Consider the following 26,376-nt stretch of genomic DNA (forward strand, 5'->3'; position numbering starts at 1 on the left):
TTGAAACTGATTTTTTATTTATGATGCTGAAACTGGCCTTTTATTTATGGTACAGAGAGTGTGCGAGAGTCCGAGGACAAGTGTCCACTGAGCTGTGACCCCAACCTGTTCCACAGTCAGTGGACACGCACCAACCATGTGGACATGGCGACGGATGGATGCCTCTGTGATTCACTGAAGCTTTCCCTTCAAGACCAAGGCTACATAATTAAGTCAAAGTAATAATTAAACAGCTAGCCCAGTTGGAAAGAAGGGAGAAGGTCGGAGGTAGAGCACTTTCATAAGTTCTAGGAGCAGAATATCAGGCCATTCGGCCTATCAAGTCTACTCCGCCATTCAACCATGGCTGAAATACCTGTCCCTCTCAACCCCATTCTCCTACCTTCTCCCCATAACCTCCGACACCCGTACTAATCATGAATCTGTCAATCTCCAACTTAAAAATATCCTCCAAGTGCGGCCTGACTCAGCTCTGTTTTACAATTGAACAATTGCGTGCAGTTCTGGTCATCCCATTACAGAAACGACGAGCAGGCTTTGGAGAGGGTGCAGAAGAGGTTGACCGGAATGCTGCTTGGATTTGAGGGTATTAGTTACAAGGAGAGCCATAGAGTCATACAGCATGGAAACAGGTCCTTCAGCCGAACTTGTCCATAATGACCAAGATATCCCGTCTACGCTAGTCCCACATGCCTGTGTTCGGCCCATATCCCTCTAAACCTTTCCTATCCAGGTACGTCCAACTGTTTTTAAAAGTTGTTATAATACCAGGAGGTTGGACAAGCTTGGATTGTTTTCTCTAGTATGCTGGAGGTTGAGGAAAGTCCTGATAGATGTATAAAAATGCATGAGACATAGATAAATTCGTCTCATCTCAACAACGCACAGACCCCCTGATCCTCCTTTGAAAGGGGCTTAAGTCATTCCAGGAATTTCACACCAACAATGCCGTGGAACAAATGCCAAGTTCAGAGACACCTCTACATGCTAGTCATTGCCAAAAGCACCCCCTGGGATCGAACAGACAGGGGTGGCACAGTAGTGCAGCGGTAGAGTTGCTGCCTTACAGCACCAGAGACCTGGGTTCCATCCTTACTACGGATACTGTCTGTACGTTTTCCCTGTGACCGCGTGGGTTTCCTCCGGGTGCTCCGGTTTCCTCCCACATCCCAAAGGCGTGCAGGTTTCCAGGTAAATTGACACCTGTAAACTGTCCCTAATGTGTAGGATAGAACTAGTGTATGGGTGATCATTGGTTGGCATGGACTCGGTGGGCTGAAGGGCCCGTTTCCACGCTGTATCGCTAAGACGAAAAGCTAAAGTGGTCCGGAGCCGCTCTGATGAAGTCAGAGGCGATCTTTTTGCAGGCAGCACCAGACTCCCATAGCAGAGCTGTGATGGGCCCCAAAGCGTGGTCATGTAAGTGGGAGAGATTCACTCCTTTGATCAAACGTTACATGGCATTGTGCGGTACAATGGGAGATAATCAAGTATTTCAGCTATTTACGATTTGCGACTGTTTGCAGAACAATCTTCAAACAAATACCTTTGATTTCATCCTGGAACGCAGAATTCCCTTTCATGCAGTTAAAGAGGCATTGTGGGAACCATGTTATTGACCTGAGCAGGCAGCCCTGTTCCTTGCCCGCCTCACCATTCAATTAGAGTGTGGCTCCACTCTATCATAACTTCACAGCTCTGTGACCATTCAAACTCTTGCCCGATATGAATCTTTCAATTTCAACTCTGAAATTTTCATCAACTCCCGGGCAGTTTTTACGTAATGGGTCGGGGATGGTGGGTGAGCAGTACAGAGCTCCAGACTTCCACTACCCTTCCTGTCAAGGAATGTGACGAACATTGAATTCTCCAATTTTAGGTAACCTCTAACTAACCCCCTCACAACACCCTTTCTCTCCCCCCCCCCCCAAACTCCTCCTCCCCCCCTCTACCCCACCAGGACTCATTCAGGCGGGAGGCAGTGCATTGGATGTGGGACAAAGTCCATGTGGTAATTAGTCGGTTAACTGGACACCCCGAGCGTGTAGGTGAGTGATAGAAGCAGTATTTGTACATCAATAAAAACGGGGTAGTGTTAGTGTTATTAGTGTAGGAAAGAAACTGCAGATGCTGGTTTAAACCGAAGATAGACACGAAATGCTGGAGTAACTCAGCGGGACAGGCAGCATCTTCGGAGAGAAGGAATAGGTGACGTTTCGGGTAGAGCTGCGGATACGGTAGATGAGGTGCGAGTGAACCTCTGCCTCACCGGAAAAGACTGTTGGGGTCCTTGGACAGAGTCAATGGAGGTATAGGGACAGGTGTTGTATCTCCTGCAGTTGCTGGGGAAAGTACATGGGGAGGGGGTGGTTTGGGTGGGAAGGGACGAGTTAACCAGGGAGTTGGGAAGGGAACGGTCTTTGCGGAAAGGGGTGAAGGGAAGATGTGGCTAGTGGTGGGATCCCGTTGGAGGTGGCGAAAATGTCAGAGGATTATGTGGTGTGTGCAACGGCTGATGGGGTGGAAGGTGTGGACAAGGGGGACTCTGTCCCTGTTACGACCGGGGGGGGGGGGGGGGAGCAAGAGTGGTTATGGGATATCGAGGAGAACCTAGTAAGGGCCTCATCTGTGATGGAAGAGGGGAACCCCCGTTCCCTAAAGACTGAGGACACCTCAGATGTCCTGGTATGGAACACCTTATCCTGGGCGCAGATGGAGGAATTGGGAGTGGGGGTAGTCTTTGCACGAGGAAGTGCTGTGGGAGTCAGTAGGTTTATAATTGAGTGTAAGAAAATAACTGCAGATGCTGGTACAAATCGAAGGTATTTATTCACAAAGTGCTGGAATAACTCAGCAGGAAGAAGGGTCTCGACCCGAAACGTCGCCCATTCCTTCTCTCCCGAGATGCTGCCCGACCTGCTGAGTTACTCCAGCACTAGGTGAATAAATACCTTCGGTTTATAATTGATGTCAGTCGATATCGAGGGATATCATGGGGAGAACGTACGAACTCTGTACACACAGCATTCATAGTCAGGATGGAACCCGGGTGCCTGGCGCTTTAAGGCAGCAACTCTACCGCTGCCCCATCGTGCTGCCCTAGAAACTTTTCTCGAGGAAACTCTGCCTTGTAGACTGTCTAGAACAAGTGTAAATGGGTGCTTGATGGGCAGGCGCGGCACTCAGTGGGAGGAAGGACCCGTTTCCATCCTGTATGACTACAACCCGGGAAAATGAATGAGGCCACTACCCATAATGCTGGACACATGCTGTGCTGTTCGGGAAACAGACAGTCATATTCAGAAGGGAAATGGATAATCATTTGAAAGAAAAATATATTATAGGGCTCGAGGGAGGAGACAGGGGGAATGGAACTAATCATAGAGTCCATCAAACAGTGGGCATAATAAGCGCAAAGGCCCAAATGGAACTGAACTGTTTGATGTAGAGAAAAATGTAAAGAATACTGATGTCCACGAGCAGTCACCGCCATTCTGCACATTTGTCAGCATTGACCCAGGGGACGTTGCCCAGTCCTCTGAACCAAGTCTTTCATGCCGCAGAATGCAAGCACATCAGTGACGTCACCGGCATTAACACGTCGCCTTTAGTACAATGGCTAATGGGAACAAAGGAAAGCAGAGTATTACGGCAACAATGGAGTGGGGTCAAACAAACAGGGAGGCTGAAAGACGACCAGTGAATGGGAACCATTGTGTCTTAATAACACACTCAGAAAAAGTGCTGCTCTGAGCTGGGTTATACCATTACCAGCAAACACTGGATAATCTGTGGAAACATTTCTGAGTGTGACGGGGGGGGGGAGGGGGGGGGGGGGGAAGGTCTGAGGATCCCTGCAATAAATGCTAACTGCTGCCCAATCGAGAGGCATGTTCGAATCAGTGCTCATAATTTCTAGGAGCAGGATTAGGCCATTCGGCCCATCAAGTCTATTCCACCATTCAATCATGGTTGATCTATCCTTCTCAGAAATGGGGCCCAAAACTGCTCAAAGCCGAGCACCCCTCCCCTCCCATTGTAAACACCCTGGGTTACTCAGGAAATCATTGTATCCACCTATCACTTGCCAGGCTTTGTCCCACCCCATCTGTCTTTCAACTTTCTCCCCCCCTACTCCAATCAGTCTGAAGAACCTTTTGCTGTACCTCGGGACACATGACAATAAACTAAGCTCAAACTCAAAGAAGGGCCCCGACCCGAAACATTGCCAGTCCACATCCTCCAGAGATGCTAGCTGACCCGCTGAGTGACTCCAGCACTTTGCGTTTTTTTTTAAACCGGCATCTGCAGTTCCTTGTGCCAACATTGTAAAAAGCCATCTCGAAGGACAAAGGCAACATGTTCTCTTCTCCCAGCACCGTGTGAACGAGAAAAGTTTTAATTTTAAACGGCTTTATGGTCACCCCTAACAAGGAATGATTTTATAATTACCGACTTATTTAATTAACCCATTTTAAATTCCCCTTGTGGGATACAAACTGATGTATTCAAACCAAACGTCCACCCTTCCAGATTTATGAGCCAATAATGTAAAAACAATGCCAGCTGCACCCCTGTCAGACTAAAACTTGCATGGTCTCTCTCTTGTAGTGAGTGGTTTATATCTGGGAACGTGAGGGGTGAGAGCGAGGGGTGGGGAGGAAGACCGTAAGATGTAGGACCATCAAGGCTGCTCCACCATTTGATCATGGCTGATCTATTTTTCCCTCTCAACCCCATTCTCCTGCCTTCTCCCCACAACCCCTGACACCTTTACTCATCAAGAAAGGGACTTGGGAGTGCTGGTGCAGGATTCCCAAATAGTTAATTTGCAAGTTAAATCGGGAGTAAGGAAAGCAAATGCAATGGTAGCATTAATTTTGAGAGGGCTAGAGTATAAAAACAGGGATGTGATGCTAAGGCTTTATAGGGCACTGGTCAGACCACGTTTGGAGGATTGTGAACAGCTTTGGGTCCCATGCGTGGGTGTTGGAGAGGGCCCAGAGGAGGTTCATGTCAATGATCCCGGCGATGATTGGGCGAACAAATGATGAGCGTTTGACGGCACTGGGCCTGTACTCGCTGGAGTTTGAAAGAATGAGGGGGGACCTCATTGAAACTTACCGAATAGTGAAAGGCCTGCATAGAGTGGGTGTGAAAAGGACGTTTCCATTGGTGGGAGAGTCTAGGACCAGGGGGCATTGTCTCAGAATAAAAGGACGTACCTTTAGAAAGGAGATAAGGAGGAATTTCTTTAGTCAGAGGATGGAGAATCTGTGGAATCCGTTGCCACAGACGGCTTTGGAGGCTGTCATTGGGTAATTCTAAGATGGAGATCGACACATACTCGATTGGTAAGGGTGTCAGGGGTCATGGGGAATGGGGTTGAGAGGGAAAGATCGATCAGCCAGGATTGAATGGTGAAGTAGACTAGATGGGCCGAATAGCCTACATCTGCTCGTATGACTTATGAAGACCAGCATGCTGCTCAGGCTGAAGAGGGGATGTCACAGGAATGCACTCGAGGCACCGTGCAGAGTATCTTTGAGTCACTTCTAACCACAGGAGAGGACTCTGAGTGAAGCAGTTACATCTTCAGGGGGAAAATATCGAAAAATTAAACTTGTCACACACGCTTAAAAAAAACACCTCACTTTGAAATGTATGGTTCTATTTGCTGGACATGGATCCACAACAAATAACAGTATTCTTCTAAACAGACAAAGAGGCAGCAATGCTAAATTTAGCTTCAAGAAATCTGTTCATGAAGCAGTGAATAATAGCAGACAAACATTTCAGCAAACATGTAATTTGACAGAAACAGCTTTGCATCTTCTGGGCCCACTGTTCTATTTAATTCGTAACTTTATATTCAATAGCAATAAAGTACATTTTCGATTATGTTAAAAAATGAATCTATTATAATCTTCCCAGCATGTTGAAAGCGAGTGTTTTTGCCAGATATATTAAAATGATTTCTGCCAATTCTTTCATCCTGAGTTGCCTCACTATCTAAAAATAAACTTTTATTATTTAAATGCAAAACAATTGCTCATCTACATTCAGACCATCTCCAGTGTCAGTCCTGGTTTGTAGATGGGCTGTTATGCTGTCACTGGACGAATGTAGATCTATCTATCTGTGCCTGCTCTACAGCAGGAAACAAACGGCGTTGCTACAGTGCTGAGAACGAGATGCTACACTCGGTTTCTTTCCCTTTGCTCCAGCTCTTGTACTGGAGTTTGTCCTGATTGTATTAAGAAAAAAGGAACTGCAGACGCTGATTAATACCAAAGATAGACACCAAATGCTCAGCGGATCAGGCAGCACCTCTGCAGAACATGGATAGGTTAGTGCTGCTGCTGCTGCGATACCCTACCCACCCAGATTGGAACTTCACCTTGAGTGGCGTCTACGCGGAGTCTGCACGTTCTCGCTGGGACTGTGTGGATCCCCCCTGACTGTTTCTAGCTTCCTCCCACATCCCAAGGATGAACTGGTGGACCAATTGGCCGCTGCAAATTGCCCCGCAGTAAAGCTGGGTGCTGGGAGAACCAGGGCAGAATAGAGGACATGTGAGCGAACAGGCCACCAGGAAGAACGGGTGCTTAGTTTTAGTTTAGTTTAGAGATGCAGCGTGCAACCAGGCCCTTCGGCCCACCGAGTCCACACCGACCAGCGATCCCTGCATATTAACACTATCCTGCACACACTAGGGACAATTTACATTTATACCAGACCAATTAACCTACAAACTTGTATGTCTTTGGAGTGTGGGAGGAAACCAAAGATCTCGGAGAAAACCCACGCAGGTCACAGGGAGAACGTCCAAACCCCGTACAGACGGCGCCCGTAGTCAGGATTGAACCCGGGTCTCTGGCTCTGTGAACGCTGTAAGGCGGCATCTCTACCGCTGCACCACCGTGCCGCCCACAGGAAGCCCAAAATGGATGATTTCCCGCAGATCATCAGCGTTCCCTGTGCGGTCGTATCCCGGGCAGTAAATAGAAAATGAACGATTTACATAATGTTTTATGTCGTCCACATTTACATATAAAGCTATAACACCACATTTAAAATGTACATCAGGTGTACTAAGACACCGTTATGAAAGACTGATAGTGCCTGTCATCACAATACATCAAAATCTGCTCAATCTCAAGGGGTTCTGAGAGGACATCTTCCGCTGTACAATCTGCAACAAGTGATGAGCTTCAAAGACCAACTGGGCAAACAAGTTGTGCCTCATCGTTAGCACACGTTTACCATCGATTTTCCGGCACCCTTGGTTCCAGAGCCTTGCCGGATTATCCATTTTGATGGAAACAGCAGAGGTCCCGTGATAATAATTCAACAATACACCTCTGACCCACTAATTATACCCCTCCCGTGCCTCTAAGGCACTGTGAGAAAATTAAAGAATTAACACTCGACGAAGAAGTAAACAATTAGCTCTTTCAGGACGGAGGCACACATCCCAGAAGAGCGTGCATCACACGCAATGCTCTCGGGATTCTGTCCGGACTAAAGGGGGTGTCAGAAAATCAACCGGTGGTGTAGTAGTTATCGTAGATGAATGGAACTTAGCTGTGAAACCTCCATCAAATGAAAGTATTATCTCCAGCTGTGCCCTGTCGAATCTCTGTCTTCATGGATCACACCAAATTCCTCAGCCTTCCCTTTTATTGTCTGTTTTAATTTAGTTTAGAGATGCGGTAAGGAAACAGGCCCTTCGGCCCAGCGAGTGCATGCTGGCCATCGATCACCCGTTCACATTGGTTCTATGTCAGCACAATTTCTCATCCACTACCCGCACATGGTTTTACGGAGGCCGACTAAGCTATAAGCCTTTAGGGACTGGGAGGAAACCAGAGGAAACGCACGCGGTCACAGGGAGAGCGTGCAAACTCCACACAGACAGCACCCGAGGTTGGGATCGAACCAGTTTCTCTGGCACTGCGAGGTAGCAGCTGTGCTGCCCGCTCTCACATTTATTCATCTACTCCCCCTTTCAATCTATCTTTCCATCTCAACGCCATTCTCCTGCCTTCTCCCCAACGCTCCTGACCCCAATACCAATCAAGAATCTGTCAATCTCTGCCGTAAAAATATCCCATTGACGGTCTCCACAGCGACTGTGGCAATAAATTCCACAGATTCACCACGCTCTGCCTAAATAAATTCCTTCTCATCTCCTTTCTAAGGGTACGTCCTTTTATTCTGAGGCTGTGGCCTCTGGTCCTGGACTCTCCCACTAGTGGAAACACTCTCTCCACATCTATTCTATCCTCTAGTGGTCACAGCTCAAAGTCCTCCTTGTAGCTCAGAACCTCTGCATCGTTGAGGTTCAACATTAACACCAGATGCTCTCTCCATGCCAGTTTATTTGTTGACTCGGGGATTGGAGAGGTTTGAGATGACGCGTTCTGTTTGATCAACACTCTCATTTCACTCGCTCTCTTAGGTCTTCTGGCTGTTCGGCATGTTGGTGCTCACTGTCACTGCTGTGGATCTTGTGGAGTTAGAGTGGACAACACCCCACATCTATTACCGCTAACGCATGCTCCCGACTGCTTAAAGCCTCTGCATAAACCATATGTAATAACAGCATGCTGATTACAGCCTGTGTTTAAAGTGAGCTTTTCCTTTGTAAAGAGGATATCAAAATTATTTCAGTGTGTTCCGCTTTCATGCTATCAAACGTATTCTAAAAATAAATGATATTGTTTAAATGCAAAACAATCTCCAATCTACATTTCAATCAGACGAATTGTCAGCCCAGCTTTCTAACATGCTGTTTCTGTTGCCGACTCCTCTGAGATCCATTTTAGAACCGAGTAGAGCAAATTAAAGTATTTTACAAATATGGCTCCAAATGTCCCTGTCACATTTCTCGTGTCAATTTTGAGCATATGCTCACGGCAAACTCCGGCACTGTGATCTGCTAGCAATGGGAGCTGTCGAGTCCCCATCAACTGCAGACTGGAGGGCGGCCGAACAAAAGACTTGTGACTGTGCTAAACACAACCCCCGAGTACAAAAGCAAAAGGAACGCTGTGCAGGAGCGAAACACTAGTTTAGTTTAGTTAAGTTTAGAGATACAGCGCGGAAACTGGCCCTTCGGCCCACCGAGTCCGTTCCGACCAGTGATCCCCGCACACTAACGCTATCCCACACACACAAGGGACAATTTACAATTACACCAAGCCAACATCATCCAGTTTAAAAACAAATATAAACACATGATTTTTTCTAGGTACAGTGAGGAGGGGGAATTAACAGTCACCAGGGGTCTACATATAATAACACATCATTATTTAAATAAGTATATCTATATGAACATATAAGGGTGTATGAGTATTTTTGTATTAATATCTGACTTATTATACGGGTGGGTGACTATATTTGTATTTATATTTTGTATGTAAATGGTCGGGTATATGTATATATATGATTGGCCTAATGTATGTATATATATATCAGATGTAGTTAATATAGACATTATTGTGTAAATAGGTATATTATCATATCATATCATATCATATCATATATATACAGCCGGAAACAGGCCTTTTCGGCCCTCCAAGTCCGTGCCGCCCCGTGATCCCCGCACACTAACACTATCCTACACCCACTAGGGACAATTTTTTATTTTTTTTACATTTACCCAGCCAATTAACCTACATACCTGTACGTCTTTGGAGTGTGGGAGGAAACCGAAGATCTCGGAGAAAACCCACGCAGGTCACGGGGAGAACGTACAAACTCCTTACAGTGCAGCACCCGTAGTCAGGATCGAACCTGAGTCTCCGGCGCTGCATTCGCTGTAAAGCAGCAACTCTACCGCTGCGCTACCGTGCCGCCCATATTCATATGATTGTAGGGGTGAGTGAGTATATATGTAGTTATATATGTATTTTAGGTATTAGTTATTATAGATAATACTTGATAAATATTGATTAGGTAATGGGAATAGGATAAATAAGTCCACACTTCTTCCTACTCCTTTTCGCACATGTAAAGACGTTAAGTAATGGATGAAATTCTTTGTATTTCTTCTGTTTTTTTGTTTATTTTGTTTTTTAATTGATGTCTTTTAACATGTACGAAATAAAATAAAATGAAATGAAATGAAAAAAAATGAAATTAACCTACAAACCAAGTCTTTGGATTGTGGGAGGAAACCGCAGATGCTGGAGAAAACACACGCAGGTCACTGGGGGAGAACGGACAAACTCCGTACAGACAGTACCCGTAGTCAGGATCAAACCCGGGTCTCTGGCGCTGTAAGGCAGCAACTCTACCGCTGCACCACCGTGCCCGCCCACTAAATAGCCACGGCACGGCTTCGGCCCTGGTCCACTTGTTCTGAAGCGCACGAGTTCCAATTGTAATCACCTCCCAAAGGTCTGCTCTGCTTTTATATTTACTTCCCACTCCCATTTCCCCTACTTTTGCTCCATATTCCTCGATATCCCCTATCCAACGGTAGCCGTACATTTGATTTTTGTTGTTGCATTAAACACGGTTCAGGAGCAGGCGTCGAACATGCATGGCATGCCCGCTCTGCCTTTCATCGCATCCTCTAACCCCCTAACTCACCTTTCTTGTCAGCACAGTGGCGCAGATGGTAGACCTGCTGCCTCACACCGCCAGAGACCCGGGCTGATCCTGCCTTCAGGTGCTGTCTGTGTGGAGTTTGCATGTTCTCCCTGTGACCGCGTGGGTTTCCTCTGGGTGCACCAGTTTCCACCCACATCCCAAAGACTTGCGGGATTGTAGGTTAAACGGGCCCTCTGTAAATTGCCCCCAGTGTGAAGAGAGTGGATGAGTAAGTGTGATAACATAGAACTAACGTGACAGTCGGCGTGGACTCGATGCACTGAAGGGCCTGTTTCTACGCTGTGTCTCTAAACTAAACTATTCACACATGCCTAAATCCTGTTCAATCACAGTCTTGATAAATCTTGCTCACTCGCAAGCATGCTTGTTGCTAGTCTATCAACAGCTCACTGAAGCCAGAGAATGCCAAAAGGCAACTGTTTAAAATAATGCAGCTGTACTTTTTTTGAAACGCTTTTCACTCATGTTTTACTGACCAGGAAAGATTCTGAAGAACCAAATGAAAACTCTTCAAATCCAGCATGTTCATCTGCATTTCACAAAGCGAGGGGTGTCCACAATAGTTTAGTTTTAGTTTTCGAGATACAGTAGGGAATATATATAAATAAAATTATGCGGCATAAATAGCATATGAAATGATGAGAGGCATAGGTAGTATATGAAATGATGGGAGACATAGATAGCATATGAAATGATGAGAGGCATAGGTAGTATATGAAATGATGGGAGACATAGATAACATATGAAATGATGAGAGGCATAGGTAGTATATGAAATGATGGGAGACATAGATAGGGCAGATAGTCAGTACTTTTTTCCCGAGGTGGAAATGTATAATACGAGAGGGGGGCATATCTACATGGAAAGAGGGGGAAGGTTTCATGGAGATGTACAGGGAAAGCTTTTTTTACACAGTCCACGCCGACCTGTGATCACCACACACTAACACGATCCTGCACACACTAGGGACAATTTACAATTATACCAAGCCAATTAACCTACAAACCTGGTATCTATTCACAAAATGCTGGAGTAACTCAGCGGGTCAGGCAGCATCTCAGGAGAGAAGGAATGGGTGACGTTTCGGGTCGAGGCCGTTCTTCAGACCCGAAACGTCACCCATTCCTTCTCTCCTGAGATGCTGCCTGACCTGCTGAGTTACTCCAGCATTTTGTGAATAAATACCTTCAATTTGTACCAGCATCTGCAGTTATTTTCTTACACAACCTACAAACCTGTATGTCTTTGGAGTGTCGGAGGAAACCGGAGATCCTGGATCCACAGAGGGTGGTAGGGACCTGGAACGCATTGCCAGGGGTGGTGGTGGAGGCAGATACCATCGTGGTGTTTAAGAAGCTTTTATCTAGGCACATTGATTTGCAGGAAATGGAGATATCTGGACCACCTACAGGCAGATGAGATCAGTTCAGCCAGGCACAAACTGTGGGCCGATGGGCATGTTCCTGTGCTGTGCTGATCTATATTCAATGCCCTATAAACAGGCCCTCCGGCCCAGTGAGTCTACGCCGACCACCGATCACCCATTCATACTAGTTTCGCGTCACCCCATTTTCTCATTGGCTCTCTGCACGCTAGGAGCAATTTACAGAGGCCAATTAACCCACAAAACCGCGCGTCTTTGGGATGTGTGAGGAAACCTATGCGGTCACAGGGAGAACATGCAAACTCTGCACTGACAGCAACCGACGGTCAGGAGCGAACCCAGGTCTCAGGCGCTGCGAAAGGAAAGGTAGAGGCAACAAACGCAACACAAGCAGGGTGTAGGATAATGGCAGCGCTCTCCACTGACCATACTGCCCAACCTCCTCCCTCACACACACTTGTACTTTACTCAGTGCAGCCCTGTAGCCTCTCTAGCCAAGTGTAATAAGCTTTAGACTTCAGAGATACAGCACGGAAACAGGCCCTTCGGCCCACCGGGTCAGCTTCGACCAGCGATCACCCCGTACACTGACCCACATACACTAGGGGAAATGTTACAACTTACTGAAGCCAATTAACCGACAAACTTGTACGTTTCTGGAGTGTGGGAGGAAACCGGAGCACCCGGAGAAAACCCATGCGGTCACAAGGAGATCGTACAAACTCCTTACAGACAGCACCCGTAGTCAGGATCAAACCTGAGAATCTATGCTATTAGCTGATATAGTTAATTAGAGATATTGATATTTTGTTAGAGATAGTTGAGATGGTTCCTTTTGTTGTTGTTTTAGCTAATGTAAAATGAACGCTTATTTTCAGTAGAAAGCAGTAAGATGCCCACTGTGGAATAAATCTGATATGCTCATCCAGTAATTTGTGTGATTATTCAGACTGAAGGTAAAGAACTTGATTTATCAAACCCGGGTCTCTGGCGCTGTAAGGCAGCGACTCTACCGCTGCGCTACCGTGCCGTCCTGTAATAGCACGGCATGCAGCCCCTGAGTTACTGCCCCATGGCCAATTATATCACTGAACAGTGCAGTGCAAGAGGCAGCATACAGACCAGTGAACCTGGGCTTAATTGCAGGCCACACACAATACAAAGCGAATCGAGAGAAAGCAACCAACATGAACAGACCATCAGTGTTGCAAAATACTGGCATCTGGATCCTGGTTCAGATGGGGTTTAGCAGTTTCAATATGACAGCAGTAATAATGCCTCCAATGAGTGGGAACATGAGGCGTGTTTCTTATGGGAACTCAATGCATCAGATTATTTGAATGGTATTGTCAGGTGGCCACACACATCATCTGTCAATGTTCCATATTGCCTCTGCCAGGGGCTAATTTGAACCCACCATTTTGTGACTGTCTCACCTTCCAGAGTATTCCAAGCTACTTCAGTTAATTCTGAACAGCACTCATCATAAACTCTCCCCTGCTCCTGATCTACCCGGCTCTAAAGTCTCTTCAGCAAAGTTTGAGTTAGTTTTTGGTGTTCCTTGCGTGGGATAATGTCCACAAGCCAATGGTACAATTGCCAAAACGGCACAAGAATGGCAATGCTTGGGCAGCTTCCAACCCTGCGCGATCAATAGTAATTTCTCTAACTTCAAGTAACCCTTGCATCCTCTCTCTCTCTCTCTCTCTCTCTCTCTCTCTCTCTCTCTCTCTCTCTCTCTCTCTCTCTCTCTCTCTCTCTCTCTCTCTCTCTCCCTCCCTCCCTCCCTCCCTCCCTCCCTCCCTCCCTCCCTCCCTCCCTCCCTCTCTCTCTCTCTCTCTCTCTCTCTCTCTCTCTCTCTCTCTCTCTCTCTCTCTCTCTCTCTCTCTCTCTCTGTCCCACCCTAGTCATTGTACTAGTTTCACTGTCGTCATGCTGAGTTTCACTGTTACCATCACTCATTTATCACCTCTTCCACAGCCAACACTGGACCATTGTGGGCTCCACATTTCCTGGATCAGGCTTTGATTCGTCCTTTCGCGTACCTTTCGTTCATTTTTTTCTCTGTACCTTTTCATATCTCTCGTTTCCCTCTCCCCTGACTCTCAGTCTGAAGAAGGGTCTTGACCTGAAACGCCACCTATTCTTTATCTCCAGAGATGCTGCCAGACCCGCTGAGTTACTCCAGCTTTTTGGTGTCTATCTTCGGTACCAATTGCCCCAAGATGGCGCCCAAGCCAGCCCACTCGCTGCCTGCTGGTCCCAGATGTGAATCTGCAAGCACGCATTACTAACTAGATCCTTGCCATTGAACCGATTGATACGTTGGCACACCCACCCCCCCCATTAGATTTAAGGCTGCTGCAGCAGTGGGCATGGGCACGCCCTGACCAAGGGTGGTACTGAAGATCGCACTTACCTCTATGCCTGTTTGTTGTCTTGTCAAACATCAGCATGGCATCCTCTACCTGCAACACACAAAGGAGGTCAGGTTAGATTTAGACTTAGAAACAAGCAACTGCAGATGCTGGTAAATACACAAAAGGACACAAAGTGTTGGAGTAACTCAGGCTTTAGACTTTAAGAGATAGAGCACAGAAACAGGCCTTTCGGCCCACCGAGCCGGTGCCGACCAGCGGACATCCCATACACTAGCACCATCCTACGCACGAGGGACAATTTACAATTTATACTGAAGCCAATAAACCTACAACCCTCAACGTATTTGGAGTGTGGGAGGAAACCAGAGCACATGTAAGGCAGCAACTCGACTGCTGCACCACCTCTGGCAGGAAGAGCCTCTAGTGATGTTTCTGGTCGAGTCTGAGGGAAGGTCCTGATCCAAAATGCCACCTATCCATGTTCTCCAGAGATGATGCCTTACTTGCTGAGTTGCTCCAGCACTTTGTGTCCTTGTGTAGATTTGTATTTGTTCAGCTTCAATAAATTGAGCGAGGTGGGGGGAGGGGTAACTCACAGCGATCCTTAGCACAAAGGAGGCCAAGAGAAGTTCTCACAAGATGAGCAAAATCACGACTTATTTAGTTACCTGGGGTAACAGAGGGAAGCTATCTCCAATAGTCAACAGTCAAGGGTGTTTCATTGTCATATGTACCAAAAGAGAACAATGAAGTTCTCACACAACAGGATTATAAACACTGAACCTCAGTAGATAACAGAACAAACAAACAAGGGTTAACGTTTATCCTTATTGTTATGGCATGCCATGCCGAGGGACAGCGAGCTTTGTTTTGCACGCTACGTAAACATCAGATAATACGCTATGTGAATACAATCAAGTCAAACTCAAGTACAATATGTTGTCGTGCTAGCCCTCGAGGTCGTAGATGATGGGCTACGTTCCGTTGATTTTATGAACTCTCAGGTGGCTTCTGAGTCCAAAGTTGAGCGATTGAATCAGGTATTCACCGCTCCGTGCCGGTTCTTGACGAGGAGCTTCCAGCCGTCATGTCGCCTGGTCCCGTCACCCTGGCCCGATCGCCGAAAGTCTCGAGTGAAGTGCTGCGCTGCTCACAGGACAAAGACGCCTGTGCGTGTGTTTGTTTAACGTGTACTTGATGTTGCACTCCAAGAAGCACCCGGTCCTTCACAAATCAATCAACTAATTCCAATGGCAAGGGAACCAAGACGACTGGAGCCGATAGATCTGTTGCAGCCTTCATCCGCCTTCACAGCCGTTGGGTTCAAGATAACTTTGTCCGCCTGGTCTGCCGTTGAGGTCTTGTACGTTGGATCGTTCTTAGTCTGGACCCTCATCCTCGACCTTACCGCCGTGGGTGGCCCTACCAGAAGCTAGTGCTTCTGACGGCATCGCTCTCCGAATCATGGGGGCACGTAAGCCTCTTCACCACAACAAGGTGAACGATCCGAAGCAAAGGGGAAGAAACAGAGTTCAGAATATAGTTCTCAGCGCTGTGGACCATCAGTTCCAGAGACAAAGTCCAATGTCCGCAATGGGGTAGAAGTGATTTGGACAGTACCCTAGCTTATGGGGAGCACTGTCCAGAAGCCAGATGACAGAGAGGAAGAAGCTGTTTCAGACGGTGCAAGGACCAGGGGGATACCCATTGAAACGTTTGGACAAAAGGAGAACTGTGAGGGGAAAATATTTCTTAGGCACTGAAAATACCAAGCATCGACAAATGACTGACTGAGGGAGTGGGGGAAATAGAATCAGCCTGTATCTTCAAAGAGAACTGGATAGACATTTGAGAGAGATCAATGTGCAGGGCTACGGAGAAAGAGTGGGGGGAAAGAGACTGATGGGATCACCTTGACACAAGACAGAAAATCCCCATCAGCAGAGGCTGTTTGCAGGTAAAGGGAGTCCAGACCATACGCATAACCCAACCCCTATAGGGAGCACTGGATAAAGGTCAGAATGATTCCACAACATCCACACACCTCCATTACCATCCTCCACCTTCAACCAGTCTCTACCCTCAGTTCAGATCCCAACTTTTGAGTCTCAGGATGCCTGGCTTTTAAAAATGAGATTGGGGAGTTCAGGGCTTGCTTGTGTCTGTTCTTTCGTCAGAGGGTGGTGAATCTGTGGAATTCTTAGCCACAGAAGGCTGTGGAGGCCAAGTCAATGGATATTTTTAAGGCAGCGATGGGTGTCAGGGGGTATGGGGAGAAGGCAGGAGAATGGGTTGAGAGGGAGAGATAGATCAGCCATGATTGAATGGCGGAGTAGACTTGATGGGCCGAATGGCCTAATTCTGCTGCTATTACTTATGAACATATGAATTGAAGGGAAGGGCGAGCACGATTAGGGAATATAGGCTGATGGGAAATATTGAGGGTCTGGTCAGAGCCTGGTAAATGGCTGAGTTACCAACTGTTCTGACAACCATGTAATATTCAGCATGGCGTGGCAATGTTTAACATGGCAGGAAAGTGCTAATACTTTAGCTTTCAGTATGGCTAAAGTAGGGATCTCAACTCAGGGCAGAGACTGGTTGGAGATAGATGATGGTAATGGAGCTGTGTGAGGCTAGTGGAATCATTCTGACATTTATCCAGTGCTCCCTACAGGGGTCGGGTCATTCTCATGGTCTGGACTCAAATGAGGGCTGGCAAATTGAGAGACGAGGGAAAATGTCACCGCTAATGCCTGAAAATGACAAAGAAATCGTACCATTGTTTCTGGGGGAGGGGTGGGGGGTGGATATTCATTTTAGTTTAGTTTAGTTTAGAGATACAGCGCGGAAACAGGCCCTTCGGCCCACCGAGTCCGCACCGACCAGCAATCCCCGCACATAACCACTACCCTACACACACTTGGGACAATTGTACACTTATGCCAAGCCAATTAACCTACAAACCTGTACGACTTTGGAGAGTGGGAGGAAACTGAAGATCTTGGAGAAGGCAACGGAAAGTGGGGCTGTTAAGTAACACGCAGCAAATCCAACAATTGTTCAGTTACCAGCCTCTTTTATAAAATGACACTGGATGCTTCTTAATGCAAAAAGAAAATCCAATTCTTACTGTGAGCTTCAGTGTGAAATAACAACTCAATTTCTATTCACTTCAGTGGTTTGCAACCTGGATCTTATTTTATCTCAAAAACACTGCATCTCACCGTTGACTGACCTTGGCAATAATGGATTGCCGAATGCTTAATCCCAGGTGCGCACCTGCAGCCTGGCTATGTCTGCATCTTCCTCCTGTCAAGGTAGCTCGGGACATCTTCCTAAGTTTGTTAATAGACATGGAGACAAAGTGCTGGAGTAACTCAGTGGGAAAGGCAGCATCTGTGGATAGAAGGAATGGGTGACTTAAGAAGGGTCTGAAGGAGGGTCTCGACCCAAAACGTCACCTGTTCCTTCTGTCCAGAGACGCTGCCTGTCCCGCTGAGTTACTCCAGCATTTTGTGTCTATCCTCAGTTTAAACCAGCCTCTGCAGTTCCTTCCTACAACTTGTGACAGACACTGTCCAAACCTGGGGCCGACTTAATCCAGCAACTCTCATGGGGAAAGGGACAGTTCCAGTTCCCACCACCAAAATAGCTCGATTGGACACACGTAAGCAGATGTCCAAATGCACTTTTTGTTTAGTTGATTATTGCCCCGTGTACAGAGGTACCGTAAAAAAACCATGTTTGTTGCGTGCTATCCAGTCAGCGAAGAGATGATACAGGTGTCATAAAGGCAAAGGAGTAGAATCTGGCCATTCGGCCCATCAAGTTTACTCTGCCATTCAATCGTGGCTTATCTACCTCTCCCTCTCCTGCCTTCTCCCCGTAACCTCTGACACTAATCTTCTTGATTAGTGCAGGTGTCGGAGGTTATGAAGAGAGGGCAGGAGAATGGGGTTTGGAGGGAGAGATAGATCAGCCATGATTGAATGGCGGAGTAGACTTGATGGGCCGAATGGCCTAATTTTACTCCTATCATTTATGATCTCATGTTCTATACATGATTACAATCAAGCTCTCCACAGTGTACAGACACTGGTTAAAGGGTATAACATTTAGTGCAAGATAAAGTCCAGCAAAGTCCAATTAAACTTAGTTTGAAGGTCTCCAATAAGGTAGATGGGAGGTCAGGACCGCTGTCTCATTGGTGAGAGGACGGTTCAGTTGCCTGATAACAGCTGAATCTGGACGTATGCATTTTCAAACGTCAGTACCTCTTGCCTGATGGGGAGAGGGGAGAAGAGGAATTCACAAGCAATGAAAGTACTTCAATGCAATGTAATATAGGAAATGTACAGAAAACGCATGCAAATAGACACACAGTAATGTCTAACATGATAATGAGGCACCCTACAAACCCGCCCACCCAATGGACTGCCAAATCAAAAAACTTCCTTGACCTTCTATTAATATTGTTGTTGAATCTTTCACCACCAAGGGAACAAATGACAATGTGCGGCACGGTGGCGCAGCGGTCGAGTTGCTGCCTCACAGCGCTGCTGCGCCAGAGGTCCATGTTCGATCCTGACTACGGGCGCTGTCCGTACGGAGTTTGTCCATTCTCCCCGTGACCTGCGTGGGCTTTCTCCGAGATCTTCGGATTCCTCCCACACTCCAAAGACGTGCAGGTTTGTAGGTTAATTGGCCTGGTATAAGTGTAAATTGTCCCTAGTGTGTAGGATAGTGTTAATGTGCGGGGATCGCCGGTCAGCACGGACTTGGTGGGCCGAAGGGCCTGTTTCCGCGCTGTATCTCTAAACTAAACTAAAAATAATTGAACATCTAAGAAAGCATCTCCAACAATGCAGCACTCCCTCTGCACCGTGCTAAGACACTGCCCTCATGTTTCTGAAGTGGGACATGCCCAGACTGACAAAAGGCCATCGCCCCCCTCCTCTGAACCTCATAGTTTGCTCTGGGACCGCTGAAGGATCTTCACAACACATTGCTGCACCTGATCTTGAACACACTTGGTGCCAGAATTTGGATAAGATTCATCCATGCTGCAAATGTGTACCCAGGAGAGCAAACATTAAAGAGAATATCATCTAAAAACCATGCCGGTAAGTAGAAATCTGCTCCCAATGGGGACAAATGCAGGCTGACCAAAATTATCATTGATTTTCCTGTTGGCGCAGACTTTAAACGCTTGCAGAGTGAAACCTCCCCACACAGATGAACAAAATGGAGGCACGGAAAGGTTAGAGCATGGAAGGACACCTTTCAACAAGACATTCCCATGCCCAACAGATACACGAGCCAATCCATCTAAACACATTCCCCCACCTTCTCCAGCTGCCCCTTCAATTTGAGTTCCCGGAGGTCTTACCCAGTTCCCTTTTAACACTAATACTGAATCTACCCTCCATTCTTGTTCCTTGGCACTTTATTCCAGAACCTCACCACACATTGTGTATGGAGTCACTCTAACCTCCCTTGGTACCTGTGCCAATCACTTTCACAGGACATACAAAGAGTACAGCACAGGAACAGACCTCAATGACTGTGCTGAGTTTGTGAACACTGATGTAGGGGGCCACAGAGAACACGGATGGACCTGGTGTGGGGGGGCCACCGAGAACAAAGAAGGGGGAGGGGGCGTGGAGGGGTGGGGGGGGCGAGTGGAAGACGGACCATCTAGACCATGTTGCACATTTTTGTAACTATGTTGGTGCCCTACACGTGCTGACTCTTTGCATACTTGTGTATTGTGTGCAAACCAATGAATCTCACTGTACTGAGTAACAATCTATCAATCAATCTCATGGTTCTTCAAGAGTCACGAGTGTTTTATTGTCATATATCCCGAAATGGAAAAAAGAAATCTTTACTTGCAGCAACACAACAAATAGGCCCTCACACAAATGGGAATAGATTTTCTCCAGCTACTGTCTAGACCTTTCATATGTTACAACTACCTGTATCAGATCTGAAGAAGGGTCTCGACTTGAAACGTCACCCGTCTCTCTCCAGAGATGCTGCCTGTCCCGTTGAGTTACTCCAGCATTTTGTGTCTACCTCCTCATCTTTGTGTCTTATCTACTGTGTTTCAAGGGGACAAATGAAACGTCTCGAGTCTATCCATGTATCTGAAGAACCTCACCCCGGGAATCATTTTGGTAAATCCATTCTACTTTAAAAGTCTTCTCATCTTTCCTAACGTTTGTTGCCAATATTCCAGTACAATAGAATCTTTATTCCATTTTAATAAATCCAACATAAGGTCCTGAGTTTTCTCAAGTCATAGCAGAAGCAATATTGCATCTTGCAAAGAATTAAACAAGATTCAGGAGGAAAAGGGGGCATCTTGCAGTGGAGACCAATGTTTTCAAGAGAGAGTATAGATAGCTCTTAGGGCTAATGGAATCAAGGGAAATGGGGCGAATGTGTATGAAAGAACTGCAGATGCTGGTTTAAATTGAAGGTAGACACAAAATGCTGGAGTAACTAAGTGGGACAGGCAGCATCTCTGGAGAAAAGGAATGGGTGATGTTTCGGGTGGAGACCCTTCTTCACATTGATGTAAGGGGAGTGGGCGGGACAGAGATAGAATGTAGTCAGAGACAGTAAGACTGGTGGGAGAACTGGGAAGGGGAGGGGATAGAGAGAGAGAGGGAAAGCAAGGGCTATTTGAAGTTAGAGAAGTCAATGTTCATACCGCTGGGGTGTAAGCTACCCAAGCGAAATATGAGGTGCTGTTCCTCCAATTTGACAGAAATGTCAGATTAGGAATGGGAGGGGAAGTTAAAGTGCTGAGCAACCAGGAGATCAGGTAGGTTAAGGTGGACTGAGCGGAGGTGTTCAGTGAAACGTTCACCGAGTCTGTGCTTGGTCTCGCTGATGTACAGGAGTTGACACCTGGAACAGTAGATGAGGTTGGAGGAGGTGTAAGTGAACCTCTGCCTCACCTGAAAAGACAGTCAGGGTCCTTGGATGGAGTGGAGGAGGGGACAGGTGTTGCATCTCCTGCGGTTGCAGGGGAAAGTACCTGGGGAGGGGGTGGTTTGGGTGGGAAGGGACGAGTTAACCAGGGAGTTGCGGAGGGAACGATCTCTGGGGAAAGCAGAAAGGGGTGGAGATGGGAAGATGCGGCCAGTAGTGGAATCCCGTTGGAGGTGACGGAAATGTTGGAGGCTAATATGCCAAATGCGACGGCTGATGGGGTGGAAGGACTCTATCCTTGTTATGAATGGGGAGAGGGGGAGCAAGAGCGGAGCTGCGGGATATTGAGGAGAACCTAGTAAGAGCCTCATCTATAATGGAAGAGGGGAACCCCCATTTCCTAAAGAATGAGGACATCTCCGATGCCTTGGTATGGAACACCTCATACTGGGCACAGATGCGGCGTAGACGGAGGACTTGGGAGTTGGGGATAGTCTTTCCAGGAAGCAGGGTGGGAAGAAGTGTAGTCTAGATAGTTATGGGAGTCAGTGGGTTTATAAAATATGTCGGTCAATAGTCTGTCTCCTGTGATGGAGACGGTGAGATCTAGAAACGGTAGGGAGATGTCAGAGATGGTCCAAGTGAATTTGAGTGCAGGATGGAAATTGGTTCAGGAGAAATTGGTCCATGGGTGCAGGGGGTAGCACCGATGCAGCCGTCAATGTAGCGGAGGTAGAGTTCGGTGATGGGGCCAGTGTACGCCTGGAACAGGGATTGTTCGATGTACCCTACAAAATGCGGACATAGGTAAGGCCCATGCAAATGCCCATAGCTACGCCTTGGATTTGGAGGAAGTGGGAGGAGTCGAATGAGAAGTTGTTGAGGGCAAGGACCAGTTCTGCTAAGCGGAGGAGAGTATTAGTAGACGGAAATTGGCTGGTTCTGCGGTTGAGGAAGAAACGGAGGGCTTTAAGACCTTCCTGGTGGGGGATGGTGTAGAGTGACTGGACATCCATAGTAAAAATGAGGGAGTGGGGGCCTGGAAAACGGAAGTCATTGAAGAGACGAAGAGCGTATGAGGTGTCTTTCACATTGGTAGGGAGGGATTGGACCAGGGTGGAGTCGAGATATGTGGAAATTAATTCAGTGGGACATAAACAAGCAGAAACAATGGGTCTTCCAGAACAGTTCTGTTTGTGGATTTATAGGGAGAAAGCAGGAACGGGCTACTGATTTATGATGATCAGCCATGATCACATTGAATGGCGGTGCTGGCTCGAAGGGCCGAATGGCCTACTCCTGCACCTATTTTCTATGTTTCAGCCCATGAAGTGGTGAGAAACTAGTGAGGTGTGGCTGGTGCTTGCTTCGTTTCGGACACACTTGAACTTAATCTCAGCCTGAATAAAAAGACAAGCCGCTCGAAGAATAAGGCACCATTATTTTAAAGATCGACACAAAATGCTGGAGTTGCTCAGCGGGACAGGGAGAGTTTTTAACAGGGAATTATGGCAGAGAGAATAAAAAACCACGAGAGAAGCAGGTGAGTGTGAAAACTGATGAATAATCAGAACAGGATGATGTACTGCACAGAATTTTGAAAGATCTGGCAAAGGAGGTAAAAAAAATTGGTTTCAACCTCCCAAAATTTTAGATTGATAATGGGTTTCTGCATCCGGAGGGAAGCAAATGTGAGCATATTATCCAGAGGAGAGGAAATAAGGACGACAGGGAAATAGGGAATAGGGACAACAAACTCATTAATTTGACGGACACAAAATGCTGGAGTGACTCAGGGGGACAGGCAGCATCTCTGGATAGAAGGAATGGGTGAAGTTTCGGGCCGAGACCCGACTTCAGACATCTTTGGTGTGAACCAGAATCTGCAGTTCCTATCTACTCATTAACTTGATATCTGTTATGGGGACAATCGTGCTCGTCTCTTCATTTCTCCCTCCATCGCTTCATCACTCTCTCTCTCTCCCTCCTCGTCTCTTTCAACCTGACATGGAAACACATCACCGTCAGATCTAAATCCCAGAACTCCTTGGCCAACAACACTGTGAAGGTTCTTTGCCAGAAAGGACTACATTGGTTCCAGACGGCAGCAACAGCCGCCTTTGCAAGGGCCGACTTTACCAAGGGTAAAAACCCTGGCACGGTGACAGCCACATCCCACAAACTCAAGAGGGAGAAGGGAAGAAAGGGAGACAATGAAGGTGACCTTTATTCCCTCATTTTAGATTGGACTTGGAACTTGGCTGGTGATTGAATGCACTGCCCAATAACCTAGCATCGATTTTAACAAGCTTGCCCTGGGAAATTGCCTCTCTTCCCAGACTCCAATACAATATGCAACAGAGGGTTAACGTTTCACACAAGTTCCCCCAACCTCCAATAAACGGCATTCTTTCCAGCCCACCGCCTCACAAAGCCATCACGATACCGCAGATGAAAGATGTGACTAAATGTTTTAATGACTGTACGCATCCCAGCGGTAATTACCTGACCTCAATAGAACTCTCATCAATTGGACCCAATCAAGCCTGTTAAAGGCAAGCTGACCCGAACATCGCCTGATGTTGTGCCAAGGGTTTAACAGACACTAGACAGAGGGATAGTCTGCAAAGTCAGTGCTTCCAGGCACCATACACACCCAATGCAGGGTTCATTAGACACCCCCTCACTGGCCCCAGCTCAACCCTCTCCTCATCTGTCTCCCTCCGCATCCCTTCACCTGTCTCCCTCCTCTCTCTCTCTCCCTCTCCCTCTCCCTCTCCCTCTCCCTCTCCCTCTCCCTCTCCCTCTCCCTCTCCCTCTCCCTCTCCCTCTCCCTCTCCCTCTCCCTCTCCCTCTCCCTCTCCCTCTCCCTCTCCCTCTCCCTCTCCCTCTCCCTCTCCCTCTCCCTCTCCCTCTCCCTCTCCCTATCATTTAAGCCTATAAATGGCAGGGATGAATGAAGAGAAGGGTATCTTGTTGGGGTTGAGTGAAACTGGACAGGAGAAGGCTCCTGAGGCCATGTGCACAGGCAAGAACAAGATGGGCCAAACACCGTACAATGCGATATTTAAAACAGAATTTCAAAAGCTGGATTGGGTTTAAGAATGTTCACCGATAAAAAAACCTCTTTCGTACCAACCAGCAAGTAATTGAGGGAATTAAACAATAATGAACATTTAAGACCGTTTTACATTCTGTTTCTTCTCCAACCAATCTAAAAGACTCCCACTGGTGGTCAGGGCAAGTTAAATATTCAGTCACCAGCAGGAGTCAAGGCAGGCCAGCCACTTCATATCAGTCCCTGCCCCAGTCCCCGGCACTCGCTCACATCTCCACGCTGAGAATTAAAGAGCCGTTTTTAGCATGCCGCTCGGTAACTGACAACCCCACTTGGATAAGCACGAGCCGAATCCTATGTTACGCCTGAAAAGGTGCTCTTCCAAACAGCTGATCGAAAGCATCTGTACCGAGCATCCGCATCAGAACTGCCAAAGCACGGCTTACTCAACTCCCAAATCACTCCCCTGACTCTATCAATCTTGCCTCCGCACAGACACACTGCTGCTCCTAATTAATTGGATATCTCCATTCTGAAATAGCAGAATCGGGAGGAGCTTTCCAATTATCGTCGGGCCCCTCTGCCTCTTCCTTCTACTTTCCCAATGGGGAGGTCAGCATTTGGACTTAATAGACAATAGACAATAGGTGCAGGAGGAGGCCATTCGGCCCTTCGAGCCAGCACCGCCATTCAATGTGATCATGGCTGATAATTCTCAATCAGTACCCCGTTCCTGCCTTCTCCCCATACCCCCTGACTCCACTATCCTTAAGAGCTCTATCTAGCTCTCTCTTGAATGCATTCAGAGAATTGGTCTCCACTGCCTTCTGAGGCAGAGAATTCCACAGATTCACAACTCTCTGACTGAAAAAGTTTTTCCTCACCTCAGTTCTAAATGGCCTACCCCTTATTCTTAAACTGTGGCCCCTTGTTCTGGACTCCCCCAACATTGGGAACATGTTTCCAGCCTCTAACGTGTCCAACCCCTTAATAATCTTATACGTTTCGATAAGATCTCCTCTCATCCTTCTAAATCACAGCGCCGGTCACTCTACACCTACACACCGTCCAGAGCTGAACCACATTAGGTTGAGTTTTAGTTTCAGAGACACAGCAAAGAAACAGGCCCTTCGGCCCATCGACTGTGAGGCAGCAATCTACCAGCTGTGCCACCGTGCCGACCCTGATTGCCCCTGATATGTTGGGAGTGGATGAGAAAGTGGGATAACGGTGGGAAAGTGGCGGCATGGTGGCGCAGCGGTAGAGTTGCTGCCTTACAGCGAATGCAGCGCCTGAGACTCGGATTCGATCCTGACTACGGGCGCCGTCTGTACGGAGTTTGTACGTTCTCCCTGTGACCTGCGTGGGTTTTCTCCGAGATCTTCGGTTTCCTCCCACACTCCAAAGACGTACAGGTATAAGGTTAATTGACTGGGTAAAATGTAAAAATTGTCCCTAGTGTGTGTAGGATAGTGTTAATGTGCGGGGATCGCTGGGCGGCGCGGACTCGGTGGGCCGAAGGGCCTGTTTCCGCGCTGTATCTCTAAATCTAAAAAAAATCTAACACAGACTCAAGCAGAGATGAGTGGCTGAAACAAGGAACTGCAAATGCTGCAGATTCAGACTGAGGAAGGGTCTTGACCCAAAATATCACCCATCCTTTTTCTCCAGAGATACTGCCTGACTTGTTGAGTTACTCCAGCACGATGTGTCCTTTAGTGCGAATGGGTGATCGATGATCGGTGCGGACTCGGTGGGCCAAAGGGTCTGTTTCAATGCTCTATCTCTAAACAAAATGCTTTCATGATTTCAAAGCGTTGGTACCAATCCTTTCCTGGACTATTCCTGTCACTGGAGCTGCCCGTAGGTCTGTGTCCTTATCACAGCGTCTCAGCTTAATCCATACTTACTGTGCACATTGATCTACACTGGCTGGCCCCATAGCAACAACCTAGACCAAGGATCCTTGCTTTCAAGTCCCCCCC

The 26,376-nt window shown here is 47.2% G+C and overlaps 1 protein-coding gene across 17 annotated transcripts in view; it reads right to left on the reverse strand.

The window, feature by feature from the left end:
• Positions 1-26,376, reverse strand: part of msi2b (musashi RNA-binding protein 2b) — a 474,710-nt gene that overhangs the window by 204,753 nt on the left and 243,581 nt on the right. For all 17 annotated transcript variants that reach the window (XR_013548937.1, XR_013548936.1, XM_078422300.1 and 14 more), the window contains exon 7: positions 14,427-14,475. Coding sequence is in view for 15 of the 17 variants with exons in the window: in XM_078422300.1 (XP_078278426.1) it covers positions 14,427-14,475 (49 nt within the window). In the remaining 2 variants the exon portion in view is untranslated. The remainder of the gene's footprint in view (positions 1-14,426; positions 14,476-26,376) is intronic.

Source organism: Rhinoraja longicauda, chromosome 26 (assembly GCF_053455715.1).
Source record: "Rhinoraja longicauda isolate Sanriku21f chromosome 26, sRhiLon1.1, whole genome shotgun sequence".
Lineage (NCBI taxonomy): Eukaryota > Metazoa > Chordata > Chondrichthyes > Rajiformes > Arhynchobatidae > Rhinoraja > Rhinoraja longicauda.